This window comes from Gekko japonicus, unplaced genomic scaffold, assembly GCF_001447785.1.
Source record: "Gekko japonicus isolate JY-2015 unplaced genomic scaffold, Gekko_japonicus_V1.1 scaffold313, whole genome shotgun sequence".
Classification (NCBI taxonomy): domain Eukaryota; kingdom Metazoa; phylum Chordata; class Lepidosauria; order Squamata; family Gekkonidae; genus Gekko; species Gekko japonicus.
The window spans coordinates 527,462-545,304 of record NW_015174283.1 but is presented as its reverse complement, the minus strand read 5'-3'; the positions used below and the strand labels follow the sequence as shown (position 1 = coordinate 545,304).

At 47.1% G+C, this 17,843-nt stretch overlaps 1 protein-coding gene across 1 annotated transcript in view; it reads left to right on the top strand.

Moving 5' to 3' along the window:
- Positions 1–5,257: 5,257 nt before the first annotated feature.
- Positions 5,258–17,843, top strand: part of MAP3K11 (mitogen-activated protein kinase kinase kinase 11) — a 47,290-nt gene continuing 34,704 nt past the window's right edge. Inside the window, exon 1 of the mRNA XM_015423912.1 lies at positions 5,258–6,491. Coding sequence (XP_015279398.1) covers positions 5,741–6,491 — 751 coding nt within the window. The 5' untranslated portion in view covers positions 5,258–5,740. The remainder of the gene's footprint in view (positions 6,492–17,843) is intronic.

Sequence of the window (17,843 nt, the reverse complement as noted above, 5' to 3'; positions counted from 1 at the left end):
GTTGAGCATTGAGTAAACCCCACAGTAGGACTCTATAGTTTGAAAGCAGCCCTTGAATATGGTAGGAAACAAAGTGGAGGCCAGTATGGTTATTTTGAAGCAGGTGTTATATGTTGCCTTGTGCTTGGCTGAACTTTAAAAGACTAAATTGTATTGGGGAAAGGAAGAGGATAGTTGAAAGCTGATGCCAACCTTGGCCAGCCTTCCTGGTGAAGCATCATTGGGCAACTATAGTGGCCACCTGCTGTTCTACGGCACTTCTGGATGGAGAATATGAGGGCCCAAATATTTTCAATCTATTTGCTGGGCTATGTGCTCCAGTATTAACAAGCTGGAGACACTTTTTAACAGTTAAAATAAAAAGAAGAAGAGATTGGATTTATACACCGCCCTTCACCACCTGAAGGAGCCTCAGAGCGGCTTAAAATCTCCTTTCCCTTCCCCTCCCCACAACAGACACTCTGTGAGGTAGGTGGGGCTGAGAGAGATCTGAGAGAACTGCCCTTGAGAGAACAGCTCTGAAAAAGCTTATGACTGACCCAAGGTGACACCAGCAGCTGCATATGGAGGAGTTGGGGACCTTCTGGGCTAAAATCTGCCTCTGTGCTTTGGAGATTCCTGTATGTTAATCCTTTAGGATGCTGCCATTTGTAACCCTGAGGTTCCTATTGTACATGGGCTGAAGTGCGTACTAGGTTCAGTGACATTCTTGTTTGGTCTTCGGCTTGGATGTAGTCAAGATAAGCCAGGACCACGTACACACTAAATCAGGGGTCCTCAATATGATGCCTAAGGGCACCAAGGCTCCCATTCACATCTTTTCTGATGCCTGCCAAGTGAATTTAGAAAGTGGGTGTAGCCAGGTGGGGCTACTGTCCAGCAGGGCTTCTGATTGGCCAGTGGAGATCTAATTGGCTGTGCAGATTAAAATAAAATTGTTAAAAGACAAGCCACAGTGTTTACTTTATTCCCTCTTTCCTTTTCCCCGGTGCATTTTTAAAAATTATGCCTCTTGTCCCCTGCATTTGGACTTCCTGTGTGTGTGTGTGTGTCTGTCTGTCTGTCTCCCACAGCGGCCATTTTGGGGTTGGCCCCACCTCCTGCAGTAGCCATTTTGGGGCTGTGCCCACCATCCTGTGTCAGAATTCCCAAGATGGGTGCAACCAAAAAAGGGGAGAAAAACCCAACCCTGCGCAAGAAGGGTAACCAAAGAGGTTGGAACAATGAAAAAGAGATTAAAATTAACTATGAACATAGTACAAAGATACAAAATGCTGGTATTTAATTTAATAATGCATACAGAAATTTATGCTTTACACATGATTAAAAACAACAATCATGTGGTTCATCATACAGGTACCTAATCCCAGTATCAAGGCAAATATCAATTTACAAAAATATAGGTTTAAAAGTACATATTGTCTACATACGCAAGAACTAGTTTGGTATAGTGGTTAAGAGTGGCGAACTCTAATCTGGAGAACTGGGTTTGAATCCCCACTCCTCCACTTGGAGCCAGCTGGGTGACCTTGGGTCAGCCACAGTTCTCACAGCTGAAAAAATAAATCTAGCTTGCCACAAAAAGAGCTAGAGTTTCAGGCTGCCGGACAATCTTCGATCTCCTGGTTAGCCTACATCCACTGCCAAATGATAGCAATTAATTAATGCAAGAACTAGTTGTTAAGTCTGGTGCTTAACAAATAGTCAGAGAGTGATTTCAGCAAAACTCAGGTTGACTCAGCTCGATGATCACTTCTCCAACACGGTACAACATTCGATAGCCCAAACAGCTTCTCAATTGCAGCTGCTCGGTATTTAAACATTCCGGGCTAATGTAGCCACACCTCCTATACAGATATCAACCTATCAGGTTGAGCGCATAAGGTCCAATCACAAGCGTTCCCGCTTCCCGTCTGTTTGAATGTAATTGGTCGCATGAGTCTTGGCGCGAATCCCTGGCCAAGACGAAGCTCAGCATAGATTCCCTATGAGATGATTTCATTTCATCTTAATGCATTCAGGACAGCTTCTGAATACATTACACTAGTATAATACACATTTCGGCACAAGACCTTCCTCAGTGATATAAATCAAACCGAGCATTAACTTAATGATTAAATACAGAAAACTGACCATACAAAGAATAGACACTGAGATATTCACTTGTGGAGTAAGAGGTATCAAATTTTCTTGTAATCCAGCATGGGCAACTCCCCAAAATGCAGAATGTTTCCTTTGCCCATGGATCCTCTTAGCTCAGATCAGACGTGCTCAAAAAGGAAGCCTTGCATCAGTGCTTAGTTCTCATGGCGCTTTCTTACACGCCCAGGGAAATGCTGACCACCACTTTGGGGTCAGGAAACTATTTTCTCCAGGCCAGTATGGCCATGGATCCTGGAGGTTTTGTTTTGTTTTTTGCCATCTTTTGGACATGGAGCAGCAGTCACTGGGGGTAGGAGGAAGGTAGTTGTGAATTCCCTGCATTGAGCAGGGGGTTGGACTAGATGACCCTGGAGGTCCCTTCCAACTCTTTGATTCTATGAAAACTCCAATGGAGTGCTCAGGAACAACCGGAAAAGAATCACCCCAAAGATTCAAAAAGGTTGGGGACCCCTGCACTAAGTAATTAGTAAAAAGGTAAAGGTAAAGGTTCCCTTGCTCGAAAGCCAGTCGAATCCGACTCTAGGGTTGCGGTGCTCATCTCCGTTTCAAAGCCGAAGAGCCGGCGCTGTCCGAAGATGTTTCCGTGGTCATGTGGCCGGCATGACTAAGCACCAAGGCGCACGGAACGCTGTTACCTTCCCACCGAAGTGGTCCCTATTTATCTACTTGCAATTTCTTGCTTTCGAACTGCTAGGTTGGCAGGAGCTGGAACTAGAGATGGGAGCTCACTCCGTCATGCGGCACACTGGTCTCGAACTGCTGAACTACTGACCTTCCACAGCCTGCAGTTCAGCGTTACTGGAGCCAGCGCATGCCTGCTGTTCCAAGTATGGCGGGGGGCACTGCATCAGAGAAGTTATTTGATTTGGATAATTCACTTATAGCTTGCCCTTATTGCTGAAATGCAAGGCAGATTACAAAATATTTTTTTAAATCAACCAGGCAGTATAAATCAGCCAATAAACAATGTAGTGGGACTGGGATTACAGAACATGAGCTGAGAGAATGGGTAAGACTTGCCTTGTGTAATACAGAGTCCAGGGTCACTCATAGGCATGGCAGCCCTTGAGAAGTTCCTTCCTGATCTCTCTGCAAGAGGAAGCTAGTTTGAATTCTCCTGTAACTTCCTGCCTTAAAGGGGAGAATAAGGCTTTATTTTTGAGAGGGGCTGTGGCAGACCACACACTTTCCCTGCTGAAGACCCCCCCCCCCCATGTGGTCACTGGCACCTCCAATTTAAGGTTCTGAAGTAGAAGGTGTTGTGAAAGACCCTTCTCTGCCTATGAGGCCTGAGTTCTGGTGCCACTCACAACTTAGCCCAAGCTAGGTGGTCCAATGGTCACTTCACCGTTTGACTTGGTTTGAGGCTTACGTCTTCCTGACCAACCCAAAGCTGGAGGATAAGGAGGACAACACTAGGAGACTATCGTTTTGCCCTTGCTCTAACCAAAGCATTGGGCCTGACCTAGATGCTCTTACATAGGAGGTCAGTCACGTGACTTGCTGCAGCTTTTCCGCTGTCTCAATGAACCCAAGAGGGCAGTGATCAGTGTTCCCTCTGAGTTGGTGTGAGCTAGCTCACAGTTTTTAGCCTCCGGCTCACAGATTTTTGTCTTCGCTCAGGAAGGATGGGGCTCCAGAGCAAACTATTTTATGCTGCAGCCAAATCGCTCGCTCGCAGCTTTGATGCCAGTAGCTCACAAAGTAGAATTTTTGCTCACAAGACTCCACAGCTTAGCGGGAACATTGGCAGTGATGGCTTATCTTCCCATAATTCCCCCTTTGTAATTGGCTGCCAATGCTCAGCGGGTCTCAGACTGTCCACAAACTTTATATTATTTGCACCTAACAAAGGAGCTGGGGCTGAGCACGGTGGGGAGGGAGAAAAGTTATAAACCTGCAGAAAACCTTGCTCTGTTACCGTATACAAGATGTGGGGGGGCTGCAATGTGAAGGAAAATGCACCCTGCCCAGAGCAGGCAGGAGAAGTTGTTGCTTAGCTGGCTTCAGATGAAGAACTAAGTAAGGTACACAGGCTTTCAGGTTATGCAGGGCTCTCCAGACTACAGAACTGTTGTTGCTCCCCAATCCTTTGGTTTCTCCAGGGTTCCATGGCTAACTTTTGAAGAGGTGTGGGCACTGGTTTTATTCCTGACATGAAGCTTATCTTGTGTGGATATTAGTGGTGACTCCTTAGCACACCCTGAGGTGTGCCAGGTATGTTCAGAGATGTCAGGTGAATTTAATTGGTGCATTATCAATCTGTTAATTATTATTTTAATAGGTTCCAAGGTCGTGCCTTATTTAAATTAATTGTGCTGGTCCTGAAGTTCACATCACTGTATTAGGTCATAAATCTGCAGGCCCACCCTGTCTTTTTAGTTTACTGTAGAACACTTTGCCTGAAAATGATCTTTAAAATATAATTAATCATCATCATAAATATTCCAGAGGGATCTACTGCAGCCGAAATAATAACCACAACAAAGTGTGGTACCTTAAAGCCTAAGCAGGGCTCTAGAACACAAAAACTGTCACTAGACTCCTTTTCTAATTATATATATTTGCCCCCTGGTCTTCCACTGAATAAACTCGGCACATGCTCAGAGACGCCTGTTGACAGCAAGCAGCAGCCGCTCACTTAATCCGAAAAGAGATCCAGGGTTGTTAGAAGTTTGCCTTTTATTGGGTGGGCGCAAGGGACCGACTCTCAAGGAACTGAGCCGCGAAGAATTCTGTGGGATTCTGATATTTGCGTTGCCCTTCTCCAACCTTGCATCAGCTCCTGCCGTGGAAGAGACCTTTGCAACTATCCTGTTTCGCCTCCGAAGGTCTACAACCGTGAGCAGCCCCCGCAGAGCAAACAAGTCCCGGGGCTGAGCCTTAGCTTTTGTTCCAGCCAGGCACACCAGAGAGAGCCCCGCCTTTCCCTGGGCAGGCCGAGGAATTCAAACCCCGCCCCTGCCCTGCCTTCTCCGCCTCGTTCCGTCCGGCACTTTTGCCGGAGACTGAGCGGAGAGACTGAGCCGGGCAACCGCGCTGCCCGTGCCGCCCCCTCGACGGGACGGCCGCCCAAACGATTCCCTCGCTTCTCGGCTTCCTTCCAGGCGCGGGGCTGTGGACTGAGCGCGGCGAACGCCGGCCACGGAGCCGGCTGGACTTCGAACAAGAAGGACCGGACGGGACGGGCAAGCTGAGCGCGGCGGAGTTCCTCCTGGAGAAAGAGGGCGGGCAGGCAAGGCTTTGCCGGCGCGATCCGCCTGGCTTCGTGGGTTGGAAGGGGCTACCGTAGGGAGGAAATACGCGGCGGGGAGCGCCCCCCACCCCGTTCTCTCTGGAAGAGAGCGGACGGAGAAGGCAACCGGTCTCTGGTGGAGGCAATGGAGAATCTCCAACCCCCTGCTGTTCACTGAGACTAGAGGGAGGGTCCTGCTTCCCCGATGGGAGGGGCCGTCCGCAGCCTGGAGCACTAGCCCTAACTTCCCTTCCTGCCCCCTCCCCCGGCATCCCTCCTACATGGTCTCTGCTCAGTTGGAAGTAGTGGGGAATTGTGTGGAAGGCAATGTTGACGACTTAGATGCGGGTGTCCTGGACCAGCAAGGCCCAGAAGACCCCCATGGAGCCACTAAAAAGTATGTTGCGGAAGGCCCCACTGGTGTCCTGGGGGGGAGGCTCACGCAGTGGGGGTGCCACCGCTTATGCCAACCCTGTCTGGACGGCGTTGTTTGACTATGAGGCCGCCAGCAGCGACGAACTGACCCTGCGCAAAGGCGACTTGGTGGAGGTCCTTTCGTGGGACGCCGCCATTTCCGGGGATGAAGGCTGGTGGGCCGGCAAGGTGAACAACCAAGTGGGCATCTTTCCTTCCAATTACGTCTCGCCCAAGACGGGGGGCTACCCCCGGCCTGAGGGCCCACCTGAGGCCGACTTCCGCGACCTGAGGCTAGAGGAAGTGATTGGCGTCGGGGGCTTTGGCAAGGTCTACCGTGGAAGCTGGCGTGGAGAGCTGGTGGCGGTCAAGGCTGCCCGCCAGGACCCAGATGAGGACATCAGCACCACGGCCGAGCGGGTGCGGCAGGAGGCCCGGCTCTTTGCCATGCTGCAGCACCCCAACATCATCGCTCTCAAAGCTGTCTGCCTGCAGGAGCCCAACCTGTGCCTGGTCATGGAATACGCTGCGGGGGGTCCGCTCAGCAGGGTGCTGGCTGGACAGAGGATACCGCCCCACATCCTCATCAACTGGGCCGTGCAGATTGCCCAGGGGATGCAGTACCTGCATTGCGAAGCCATTGTGCCCGTCATCCACCGCGACCTGAAGTCCAACAACAGTAAGTAGTGGAGCTGACCTGAAGTTCTGTAAAAAAAAGATCAATAAATGGGAAAGAGGGACAGTGGCTTAGTGGTAGAGCCTTTGCTTGGCATGCAGAAGGTCCCAGGTTCAATCCCTGCCATCTCCAATTTAAAAGAATCAAGTAGTTGGTGATGTGACCCTGAAGAGCCACTACCAGTCTGGGTAGACAACAGTGACCTTGATAGACCAATGGTCTAGTTTAGTATGAGGCAGCTTTGTGTGTTCGAAATAGAGTTTGGAGTGCAGCCAATATAACATTTTACTTTATTTATAACTCCCCTTCCTCCCCAATGTGGACTCAAAGAGGCTTACGTTCTCCTCCTCTCCATTTTAGCCTCACAATGACCCTGCAAGGTAGGTTAGGCTGAGAGCATGTGAGTGGCCCAAGGTCACCCAGCAAGCTTCCCTTGCAGAGTGGGGATTCGAACCTGGGTGCCCCAGATCTTAGCCCAGCCCTCAAACCACTTCACCACACTGACAATACTGTTAAGTGTAACCTTGTCAAAGTCAGTCACCTGAATAATTTACAAAACATGAGGCATATTTTGCAGAAGTGTCAAGGCTAAATATTAATGTTGATGCCTAAACTCTTTCCTTCCAAATCTGTTTCAGTTTGGGGGACAAGCCACTGGGAAATTCCCCTGCAAAAGCCCCACAGCAAATAGGGGCTGAGCCAAAAGCATTGAGAACTTCACGTAGGACGGCATCCTTCGTGGCCGCTTTCGGACCCACCAGATGCTTCCCCTTCACCCACAGGACTATTCCTCATCTATGTGGAATTATACGGAAGGGTTGCGGAAAAAAGAGAGGGTACAACTTTGGGAACAGTGTCTTTGCCCCACCCTTTCCCCTATCGTAGGTGCAGGAGAAATTAACCTGTGCTCTCAAAATACCTGACAAGACAAAGGCACCGGGGGCACCCACTGGTTTATAAAGCTGTTCTACAACAGATGGGGAAGAAGGATGAATTTGTGCCTGTATGAAAACTTGTGAAGAGTGAAAGAGCCTCTGAGCATGTCCTGAGTACTGCCTTTTCACCGCAGAGTAAGCAACTCCACTGTCCAAATCCCTGGTGTTAGTGGGAAGGGCTTCTGTAGCGGAGGCAGGCATAAGCTCTGACATGTCTCTTCTTTTTTAAAAAAATGAAGTTTAGCTTGCCACACCCTCTTCTGGCCGAGGAGTTTGTTACTAGACTGTGACCTCTGTGACCCGAGGCCAGAAGGAAGTGACGCTGGCTCTCTCTCGCAGAAACTGGTTCTACGTGCACCATTTCCTCTTGCAAGGCTGAGATAAATGTTTTTCTTTCCATGGAAGCAAGAGCTTAGGGATCGGGAGTTTTCCCTTTTGCGAGGGTTGGGGCTCTCCAGCCGTGAGCTGGGGGGCTGGGAGGGGGTGCCGCCGGAGACTTAGCGGTGCAACATAAAGCCTCCTGTTCCCACCAAGCCTTAGGAATGCTCTAAGGAGTCGATGCCCTAAGGCAGTGGTGGCGAGCCTTTTAGAGACCGAGTGCCCAAACTGCGACCCAAAACCCACTTATTTATTGCAAAGTGCCAACATGGCAATTTAACCTGAATACTGAAGTTTTACTTTAGAAAAAACAACTCATACATTAACTTAAGATGATCCAAACAAAGTAAAGAAAGCAATCCCAAATGCTTTCATTTACTTCAAATTATTTGGCAGAGAATCCGACACTGTAATGATGGTCTAGGCTTGGCTGGGGCGATGGCACGCGTGCTCACAGAGTGGGCTCTGAGTGCCACCTCTGGCACCCGTGCCATAGGTTCGCCACCACTGCCCTAAGGAATCTCGCCTTCCACGCCTTGACGGGGAACCCTTCCTGCAACCCCAGGCAGACAGGCGGCCATGGCTAGCTTGGGAATGACAGGAAAGCACTCTGTGCATGTTCATAATCACTCCCTCCTTCGTATGTTTTGTGGCTGAGAAGTGGTATTGCACAGAGCATGAGCATTTCAAATCTTAGCTCACCCAAAAACTCACAAGGTGACGTGCAGCCACAACAAATCCCCCCACCCCCATCCACACACACAACTGCTGTATAATAATGCAGCTCAGTCTTACAGGACGGTTCCAGTGATGGATGTGAAGAATTTAGGGGCACAGGATTGACTCCACGATTTTTCCTGAGCTGTAGTCCTATTACAGGCAAAAGGCTGGTCATTAGGGTGGGAAGCCCTCTAAGCTGAGTTAGTGTGAGCTAGCTCACCATTTTTTACCTCCGGCTCACACATTTTTGCCTTGCCTCAGGAAGGATGGCTCCAGAGCAAACCAATTTATGCAGCAGCCAAATCGCTCACTCACAACTTTAATGCCAGCAGCTCACAAAGTAGAATTTTTGCTCCCAAGCAGTGTTCCCTCTAAGCTGAGTCAGTGTGAGCCAGCTCACAGTTTTTTAGCCTCCGGCTCACACATTTTTTCTCAGCTCAGGAAGGATGGCTCCAGAGCAAACTAATTTATGCAGCAGCCAAATTGCTCGCTCACAACCTTAATGCCAGCAGCTCACAAAGTAGAATTTTTGCTCACAGGACTCCACAGCTTAGAGGGAACATTGCATTGGGAAGGTGCATGCGGAGGGCAGGAGGTATATATTAGCAGGGACTCTGAGTCCTTGCAGGGGGGAGGAGCCTTTTACTGATCCACACAGGAATGAATGGGAGTCATTCACCTAAGAGGAGATGCTATTGGAGAGCGGCTTATCCCTGCATTCTGCCTTGCCTTGACCCCAGCCCTTGAAAATCCAGCCTGTTTCTGTCTGTTTACCTCCTCCTGCACCGTCTGTCTTGGTTTCACTGGCATGCGGCAGAACATTAGGTTAATAGATGGAAGGTGGACAGTTAGCTTATCATATATCTATATTTACTCCAAACAGAAATTACCTGCAATATAAGATGGCCCCCTTAAAAGTGTTATCTTGTGTTGTGGTTGGTTTTTTTGCCGTCAAGTCACTGCTGACTTATGGTGAACCCATAGGGTTTTCAAGGCAAGTGAGTTAGCAGAGCTGGTTTGCTATCACCTGCCTCTGTGTAGCAACCCTGGACTTCCTTGGTAGTTTCCCATCCAAGCACTAACCAGGGCCAGCCATGCTTAGCTTCTGAGATCTGATGAGATCAGCTATCCAGGTTGATAGGACAAAAAAGTGTTATATACAAGCACAGAAATGTATTACTGGATATAACTGTAACTTGTATGCAAATAGATCAAGATGGGTAGCCGGGTTAGTCTTTCTGTAACTGTAGAAAAGAGTAAGAGTCCAGTAGCACTTTAAAGACTAACAAAATTCGTGGTAGGGTATGAGCTTTCGTGAGTCACTGCTCACTTCTTTAGATATGCAAATGTAAGATGCCCCCCTCTTTTTACTTGGTGGTATATCTGGGTGGGGGGACAAGCTTTGCATTTGAGTCAAATCTAATAGCAATGGGTGGCTCCACCACGAGGATCAAAAAATCTGCATGAGTGGGCCACTCAATGCTAAGGTTTATGTTTCTGCAAATCTGGAGTAACGACCAGGTTTGCAGAATAATATGAAAGGAGTGGTTATAAGCCTTGAAAATGTAAAAAAGTGATATTTTTGCACTCATACGCATTCTAGCAGAAGGGAGACTGATGTTCAGTGACATGGGGCTGTTAACTACAAATGGCGCTTGATGTAGCATAGCCTCCCCGGAGACAAAGGGACCCAGGACAGGGGCTAGGAAAGGCCATGGTGAGAGAGGGGGAAGGATACCCAGGAGTGGATGCCCCATGCTGCTACGGGGGAAGAATACCTAGGAGTGGGTGCATGGGAATGCAGCAGCTGAGGTGATGGAAATGAAGTGGTAAATGTAGGTAGAAGGAAGCAGAAAAAATGTAATGCGGGAGAGGGAAAATAGGGTCCAGTGCAGGGGGGGGGAGCAGGATCTGGATCAAATGGAGTGAGCAGAGGCAAGGGGGAAGAAAGATCAATAGTGTGGGGAAGGGAGCTAGCAAGGGAATATAGGATTTTCCCCTCCTGTGAGTCCTCTCTTGTCTCTCATTTCTATGCCTTTAATAGCAAACATACTGAGCCAGCGGCGGGGGGGTACCAACGCTGCAAAGCCAGGCCTAGAGATGTAAAATTTCCGGAAATTTTGAAGCTCGGGAAATGGAAATTTTTGGAAAAATTGAAAAAAATGCTACATTAGCATTTCTTTTGTCTTTTCTAGTTTGAAAGTCATTTTTACTTGGCATGAAATTATCACAACTAGCATATTAAAAATATAGTGTATCCAAACAATTATTACAGAATACCACCTACATGCAAAAACAAAACTGACACTTTTTTATTTTCTTCTGACAATCGCACCTCCTAAAGGAAGAAATGCATCTTGTTCTTTCATTGGAGAGTTCAGTGTGTAACCTAGGACTTGCTTGTCCTCAGTGCACAGAAATTACATCAATCTGATACCATATATATATATATTTTAGAAATGATTTGGAAAATATTTGAACACTTGGTCTTAAAATATTTTATTCATCATGTTAAAATAAAACGTTCCATAATCAATTTTTTTATTTTATTTTCTTTTTTCAATTTTTCCAATTTTTTGGAAAAAAACAAAAATAGGCTTCAGGAAAAAAACCGTTTTTTTCCTGAATTTTTCCGGTTTTTTTCCGGGCCTTCACATCTCTAGCCAGGCCACCCACAGGAAATGTAGGGGCCTTTACCTACTCAGGAACATCTCCTACCCCCACACATATGCAGAAGAATACGGCAAATGGTCTGATGAGGACTGAAAAGTCTTCAGGAGGGCATGAATGTTGAGAGTAGCTGTCAGTCATTTGCAGGGTTATTTTATTTCTATTTATTTTATTTTATTGCCATTACTTGTCTCTGTGGAGTGATCCTGGTCAACTTTGGTGGCCTCCCATCTAAGTACTAACCAGGGCCAACCCTGCTTCGCTTCCAAGACCTGATGAGATCGGGCTAGTCTGGACCCAGATCAGGGCATGGACCTTATGGGGGTGTTTTTTGACCAGGGCTGAATTGGAGCCAGCAATCAACTCCAAATTCCCATTCCCATTCCCGTGCTTAGCTATAACGGGAATGAAGTAATAATCGTGAATGGTACCTCTGAGGCTGAGTGGGGTACGCTGATGCAAAGTAACTTCGCCAGCATCCCCAGGAAAAGCACATCTAGGATTAGGCAGACTGTATGGATCAGGATGTAGCTTTCTAGCGGGTTGCAGAGCCAGCCACTCCTCCTTGCAGAAATAGAACCGCTAATGCAGGAGACAGGGAATTGTTTTCAAGAGAGATGAAACTAGTTTGAGAGAAGCTGTGCTTCCTGTTGTGTGCATGCAATGGTTCCACTTTTGCCTCGGTTTTGCTTTATAAAAAAAAGAAAAAAGCATGAACTTGCCCTACCTGTTTTCCAAAGGTGGCAGGGGGATATGTATATACCATGAGTAGGTAGCCATATCTCTTTCAAAACCCTTCCTGCTCTCTAGAATATAAAGGTACTGCTGTACTCAGCCTATCTCTGAATGGTTGTCTCTGTCCCGGTTTACTCCAAGCCTTGAGGTATGGCTTGGATCCTCCAATGGCGGAAGGAATTCTGTCAGGAGAGCCATGATGTCCCTGCCTCCTGCAAAATGCTGTTCCTGGAGCAGCATTTGGTAGTGGGGGCCTTTGTGGCTGCAGCAGGCAGGGGGAGGCAGGAAGACGGCGTTCTGTTAATGGACATCCTTCCATCAGCGGAAGCACTGCGTGGGATCTGAGCTTGTGTATGTACTCGGTCTCTGCCATAGGCCCATGGGCAGTATTGAAGGGACTGTAAATATTTGAATGTATTATCATCTGCAAAACTGGTGATGGCGTTTTTGAAAAAGGCTCTGCATGCTACTGTAGGCACATCTGATTGGGAAAGGGAGTAAACAGATACCCCAACACCTGGTCTTAGTTTGAAGACTCACTGGCACATGGAGAGGTGAGAAAGAGGAGGGTTCTTCTGTGCGTGAGCAGACTTCCTTTCCCATATCTGGTTTGAGCATTGCCACTTGCTCCCCATGGTACTGTGGGGGTTGGCTGCAGTCGCTAGCTTGCACATCCCGGCCTTTCTCTAGCAAATGACTTCTAGAGGCTGCATGGGTGGTCTGGCACCTACTGTGTCCACTCAAATACAAGACTCATTCTCCCCCCCCCCCAAAGAACTATGCTATCAGAAAGAACATTTTATTTTAAATTGCACATAAGCTACAGATATAGAATGTTTGAGTCCAGTGGCACCTTTACGACCAACAAAGTTTAATTCTGGTGGGTATAAGCTTCCGTGTGCTTGCACACTTCTTCAAATACCACACGAAAGCTTACACCCAGAATTAAACTGTGTTGGTCTTAAAAGTGCCACTGGACACAAACTTTGTTCTATTGGTTCAGACCAACATGGATACCCACCTGAATCTAAGTTGCAGGTATGTCCAATAATAAAAATCTTTTTGGGTGTAACACTGATGTTGGGATTCTTTTTAAGTTAGTCAGCAGAGTATTAAGAGACTGAGTGCACGGTGTGTTTTAAAATATAAAAGTTTACTATAAAGCTAACATGGGAAAAGGTACACAGGATATAAAATAACAAAGAGCTAATATGTCTACATCCTTGCAGCTAAAAGGTAAAACGGGAAGAGCCGGAATGGCATCTCCTTCTCAGTCAGAACAAAGAACACACAGACGGGAAGAGAAACCATAAAATGCTAATACTTGACACCTTGGTTTCCAATCAAAGTAGCAAACTAGCTCCAAAGTTCCCGGGCATCCTATTGTCTAAACAGATTGGTTACAAACAAACATGTGACTTAACAAACATCATTAACCCTGAAAATACTGAAGTGTTTTTAACTTGTAACACCCAACACTGGGGAGAGTGTTGGGTCATCACATTCAGGGTCATCTTCCTTTCAAGTAAATGTGGGTAACTGGAGGGTGAATCCAGCAATTACTTCTTGGAACAACACCCAAGGGGTAAAGTGTAATTTGTGAAGCATCTCAGACAAATGTAATAGGAGAGAAAAAGCAAATGTAGCGTCCAGTGGCACCTTTAAGACCAACAAAGTTTTATTCAAGGTATGAGCTTTTGTGTGTACACACTCTTTTTCAAATAAAAGAAGTGCGTGCACACAAAAGCTCATACCTTGAATAAAACTTTGTTGGTCTTAAAGGTGCCACTGGACTCCAAATTTATTCTACTGCTTCAGACCAACATGGCTGACCACCTGGACCTATTTTCAGGGGAGAAAAAAGTACCTGAACCACAGAATTTGTACACAGGTGAGCGTACATGCCTATTGAATGTGTATTATTCTGCTCCAATTGTATGTATTCGTGCACAGTGCTGCATATTCTCCCTCCACCAGTGATGTATGTAGAGAATTTCATGTACAAGAGAAAATTCATGCACACTGAGCTAGACCTGAATCTTGGACTCTTAAGCAAGGTGTTTTGGGGGGGGGGAGAGGAGACCTGAGTAATACACTGCCTCCTAAAGCAGATGTTCTGTCCAGTGTTCCCTCTAAGCTGAGTTAGTGTGAGCTAGCTCACAGTTTTTTAGCCTCCAGCTTACACATTTTTGTCTTAGCTCAGGAAGCAGCAAATTAATTTATGCAGTAGCCAAATCGCTCACTCACAACTTTAATGCCAGTAGCTCACAAAGTAGAATTTTTGCTCACAAGACTCCACAGCTTAGAGGGAGCATTGGTTCTGTCTTGCTCTTATGAAGCAGATCCTAATGAGGGCTGTTAAGATAGATCCACCCCAGGAGCCTTTACAGTGTCATGTTGTGTTTGTCTTTGTTTGTCATGATAGTTGCTCACCAGCATTGTTTCTAACATTGTTGGGCATGACTTGGATTGCGTGCTGATTCCTGCCGGTGCTCCTAAAAACCCATTTAGGTTGCTAGTACAGTAGGGTCAGCCCTGACACCAAGACAAGAATCTATCTGCCTAGCACATTCCCCCCCCCGCCGCCTTTCCTCCAAAGACTTCATGGTTCTCTTTCCCCCATTTTACGGCTGCAAGAATCCTGTGGGTGAGGCAGTGACTGGCCTGAGGTCGCCCAGCAAGCTTCATAGCCAAGGGGGGATTTGAACCTGGGTCTCCCAGCTCCTAGTCTGACACACTGGCTCCTGTGTCACGGGATCTCTCTGATGCCTGATCTTTGCTGTTCAGTAATCACAGTCCAGAGTTTACAGGCAGGGGCGAGGATCGGGACGGGACGGGACACCACAGAATTGTGCAATCCCAGGCAGCAAGCTAATTATGAAATCATCACCATGGGAATCCTTCAGTGTATACAACGTATACAGGAATTGTAAGTGTGCCTTTGCGCTCTCTCTCTCACACACACACATATAGTCTTTCTGCTTGTGTTTCCACAGTCAAATACGACATATACCGTATATCTGATGAAGTGAGCAAAAGTGAGAAAGCGTATTCCCTGGAAATTCCTTTCCTGCTGCTTTTTAAGATGCTACTGGAATCAAATTTTGTTCTACATATGTATATTTCAAGTGTTTGCAGTTTCAAGCCTTGTTAGTTTGTAGTAGTAGAACAAAATCTGTAGTAGTAAAACTAAATTTGAGACAAGTAACACCTTAAAGAGTAGCAGAAATTTCCTGGGTATACATTTTCTCACTTCTGCTCACTTCATCAGATATATGGTATATGTAGTACTTGATTGTAGAAACACAAGCAGAAAGACTCTGTGTGTGTATGTGAGAGAGAGAGAGAGCAAACACACACTTACAATTCCTGTATATGTTGTTATATTAATGTCTCTTGCTGGTGGGATGAACACTTGCTAAAAGAAGAGGTGAAAAGGCTGGATAATAGTATGAAACCCAAACTCTCCGATTTAGAAGCTATCCCCCCCATCCCAAATATGGGAACGGGACACCACAGAATTGTGCAATCCCAGACAGCAAGCTAATTATGAAATCATCACCATGGGAATCCTTCGATGTATATATGTATGCTTGCGTGTATATTTCGAGTGTTTGCAGTTTCAAGCCTTGTTAGTCTGTAGTGGTAGAACCAAATTTGAGTCTAGTAGTACTTAAAGGGTGCGTTTAGACAGGGCATTTATACCAGTATAAACTACTGTGGTTCCAACCGGTGCAATTTGATCCGGAAGAAACGCAATCACACTCACCTCCTGACTGTGCAGCACATCGCGATATGCCCGTTTGAATTTTTTTTTACATTTTGCACAGGCGCAGCACATCGCGATATGCCCGTTTTTTAATTTTTATTTTTTTACATTTTGCACATGCGCATAGGCAGCCATCCACAGAGTTGAGATCTTCGCGCAGGCGCAGAACACCCCGTCCCAAAAAGCGTGCCCTGAAGTGAAGACGTCCCTTTAAATTTTTACTCTGAAACTGGCCTCCGTGAGGTCCCGGTCTCGTCTAAAGTCTTACACTAGGCTCTTTTTTTTGTTTCTTTTACAAACGCCGTGGCTAAGCTTTGCCCAAGCACACATCGAGGAGGCTTAAAAAAGAAAAGGCGGCTGAAAAGTGGAAGCCTCGGGCTTCTGAACGGAAGTGGCTAGACACCACCGGAGAGCGATCAGACGGGGATAATGCGGTTGGAACCGGTGCACTCAGAATACCACCACTTGGGGACCTAGTAGCAGAATACAGTGGTTAAAGGCTGTTTACAACAGTTAGGGCCGGAACGCAGATGTTCGCTGTGTGATCGCCCGTAAGTACACCGATTCCAACCGGCATCTATACCGGCATAAATGCCTCGTCTGAACGCACCCAAAGAGCAACAGGAATTTCCAGGGTATACGCTTTCTCACTTTTGCTCACTTCATCAGCTATACGGTATATGTCATACTTGATTGCGGGAACACAAGCAGAAACACTATTTGTGCGTGTGAGAGAGAGCGCCAATACACATTTATAATTCCTGTATACATTGTTATTATCAATGTCTTCTACCAGTGGGATGAACACTTGCTAAACAAAGAGGTAAAGAGGCTGAATAATAGCATGAGACCCAAACTCTCTGATTTAGAAGCTATTCAACCCCCCCCCCTCCAATCCCAAATGTGTGTTCATGCCTGTGATTGTTCAGTGGGGAGGGAAAGGCATTCAGTTCACAGTTACTCTATTTTTCGTCCTTGTGCTGCACGGCATTGCCTAAATGTCAACCAGGCTTTGGATCTGAACCCCAGGACAGATTAAGAAGTGTTATCCAGCTAAGCCAGAAGAATGTATGGAGTGGATAAGGGAGTGTGCTGTGTGGATGCCCTGAGAATTTGGTTTCTGGAGCTGCACCGACTATCTCTTTCAGAGTCCTGTGAATCTTGGGGAGAGGGGGCAGGATGAGAAGTTTTTAGCTGACCTGCTTGCCATGTACAGCTCTTTAAAGTGTGGCAGGACGCCAGGGAGCGCAAGAAGCTGTCTCAAGCAGCTTTTCTGGAGAGGTGGCATAGAAATGTTCTTATTTTTTTTTTAAAAAAGAGAGAGATGCATTTGACGAAATGTAAGGTTTTGTGTGTCGAGAGTCTGCCTGTCGGTGTTGTTGCGACTGCAGTGGCCTCAGAGCTGGGTTCCTACGATAACACTTTGTGCTTGATAGCAGGTTAAAGAGCAGCCCTATAACATCCCCACTTTGTGAATTTGGGCCTGGCGGTGCTTGATAGCAACTGATCTAAGCCCCTCCAGTGAGTTAGTGGCAGGGAAGGGGCCCTTCCCAAGTAGACAGCTTGCTAGATGTTGTTTGGGGGATTTCTCTCTCCCCCCCACATCCCTGTTGGAGTTCCTCCCCGTTTTCATTGCCAGCCTGGCAAACACACAAACACTGGCTTATTTGCTGCTTTGGCAGAGCAAGAGTTATCCCACAGTCACAGCCTCCTGGAAGAGGCAGCGCTGATGTCCCCCCCCCCCCGCCCTGCCACCATGCTGATTTTAATACCCGCTAACTCTTCCCTTTCTGTTCTGTTTTCCTGACCGGGCTAGCGAGCACAGGAAGCTGCTGCTTATCAGTGAAGCCGCGGGGAAGGTAGGAGGGGAGCGTAGCCAGTGGACCCCTCCCTTCCTTCTTGCCTCTCTGGGCTTTCCTCTTTCTCACTCCGCCCACCCCCTGTCATGAGGATCAGTTTCCAGTTCTACCAGTTGCTTCCTTATCACCCGCTTGACTGGCTGTTCCGGTATCAGTTCTGCTCTTCCCAGCCTCCAGCTGGGCCTGTTTCTTGTTACTCAGACATGTGTGTCATCCAGTGATATGAAGTTTGAGTCCAGTGCCACCTTTAAGACCAACAAAGTTTAATTCTGGGTATAAGCGTTCATGT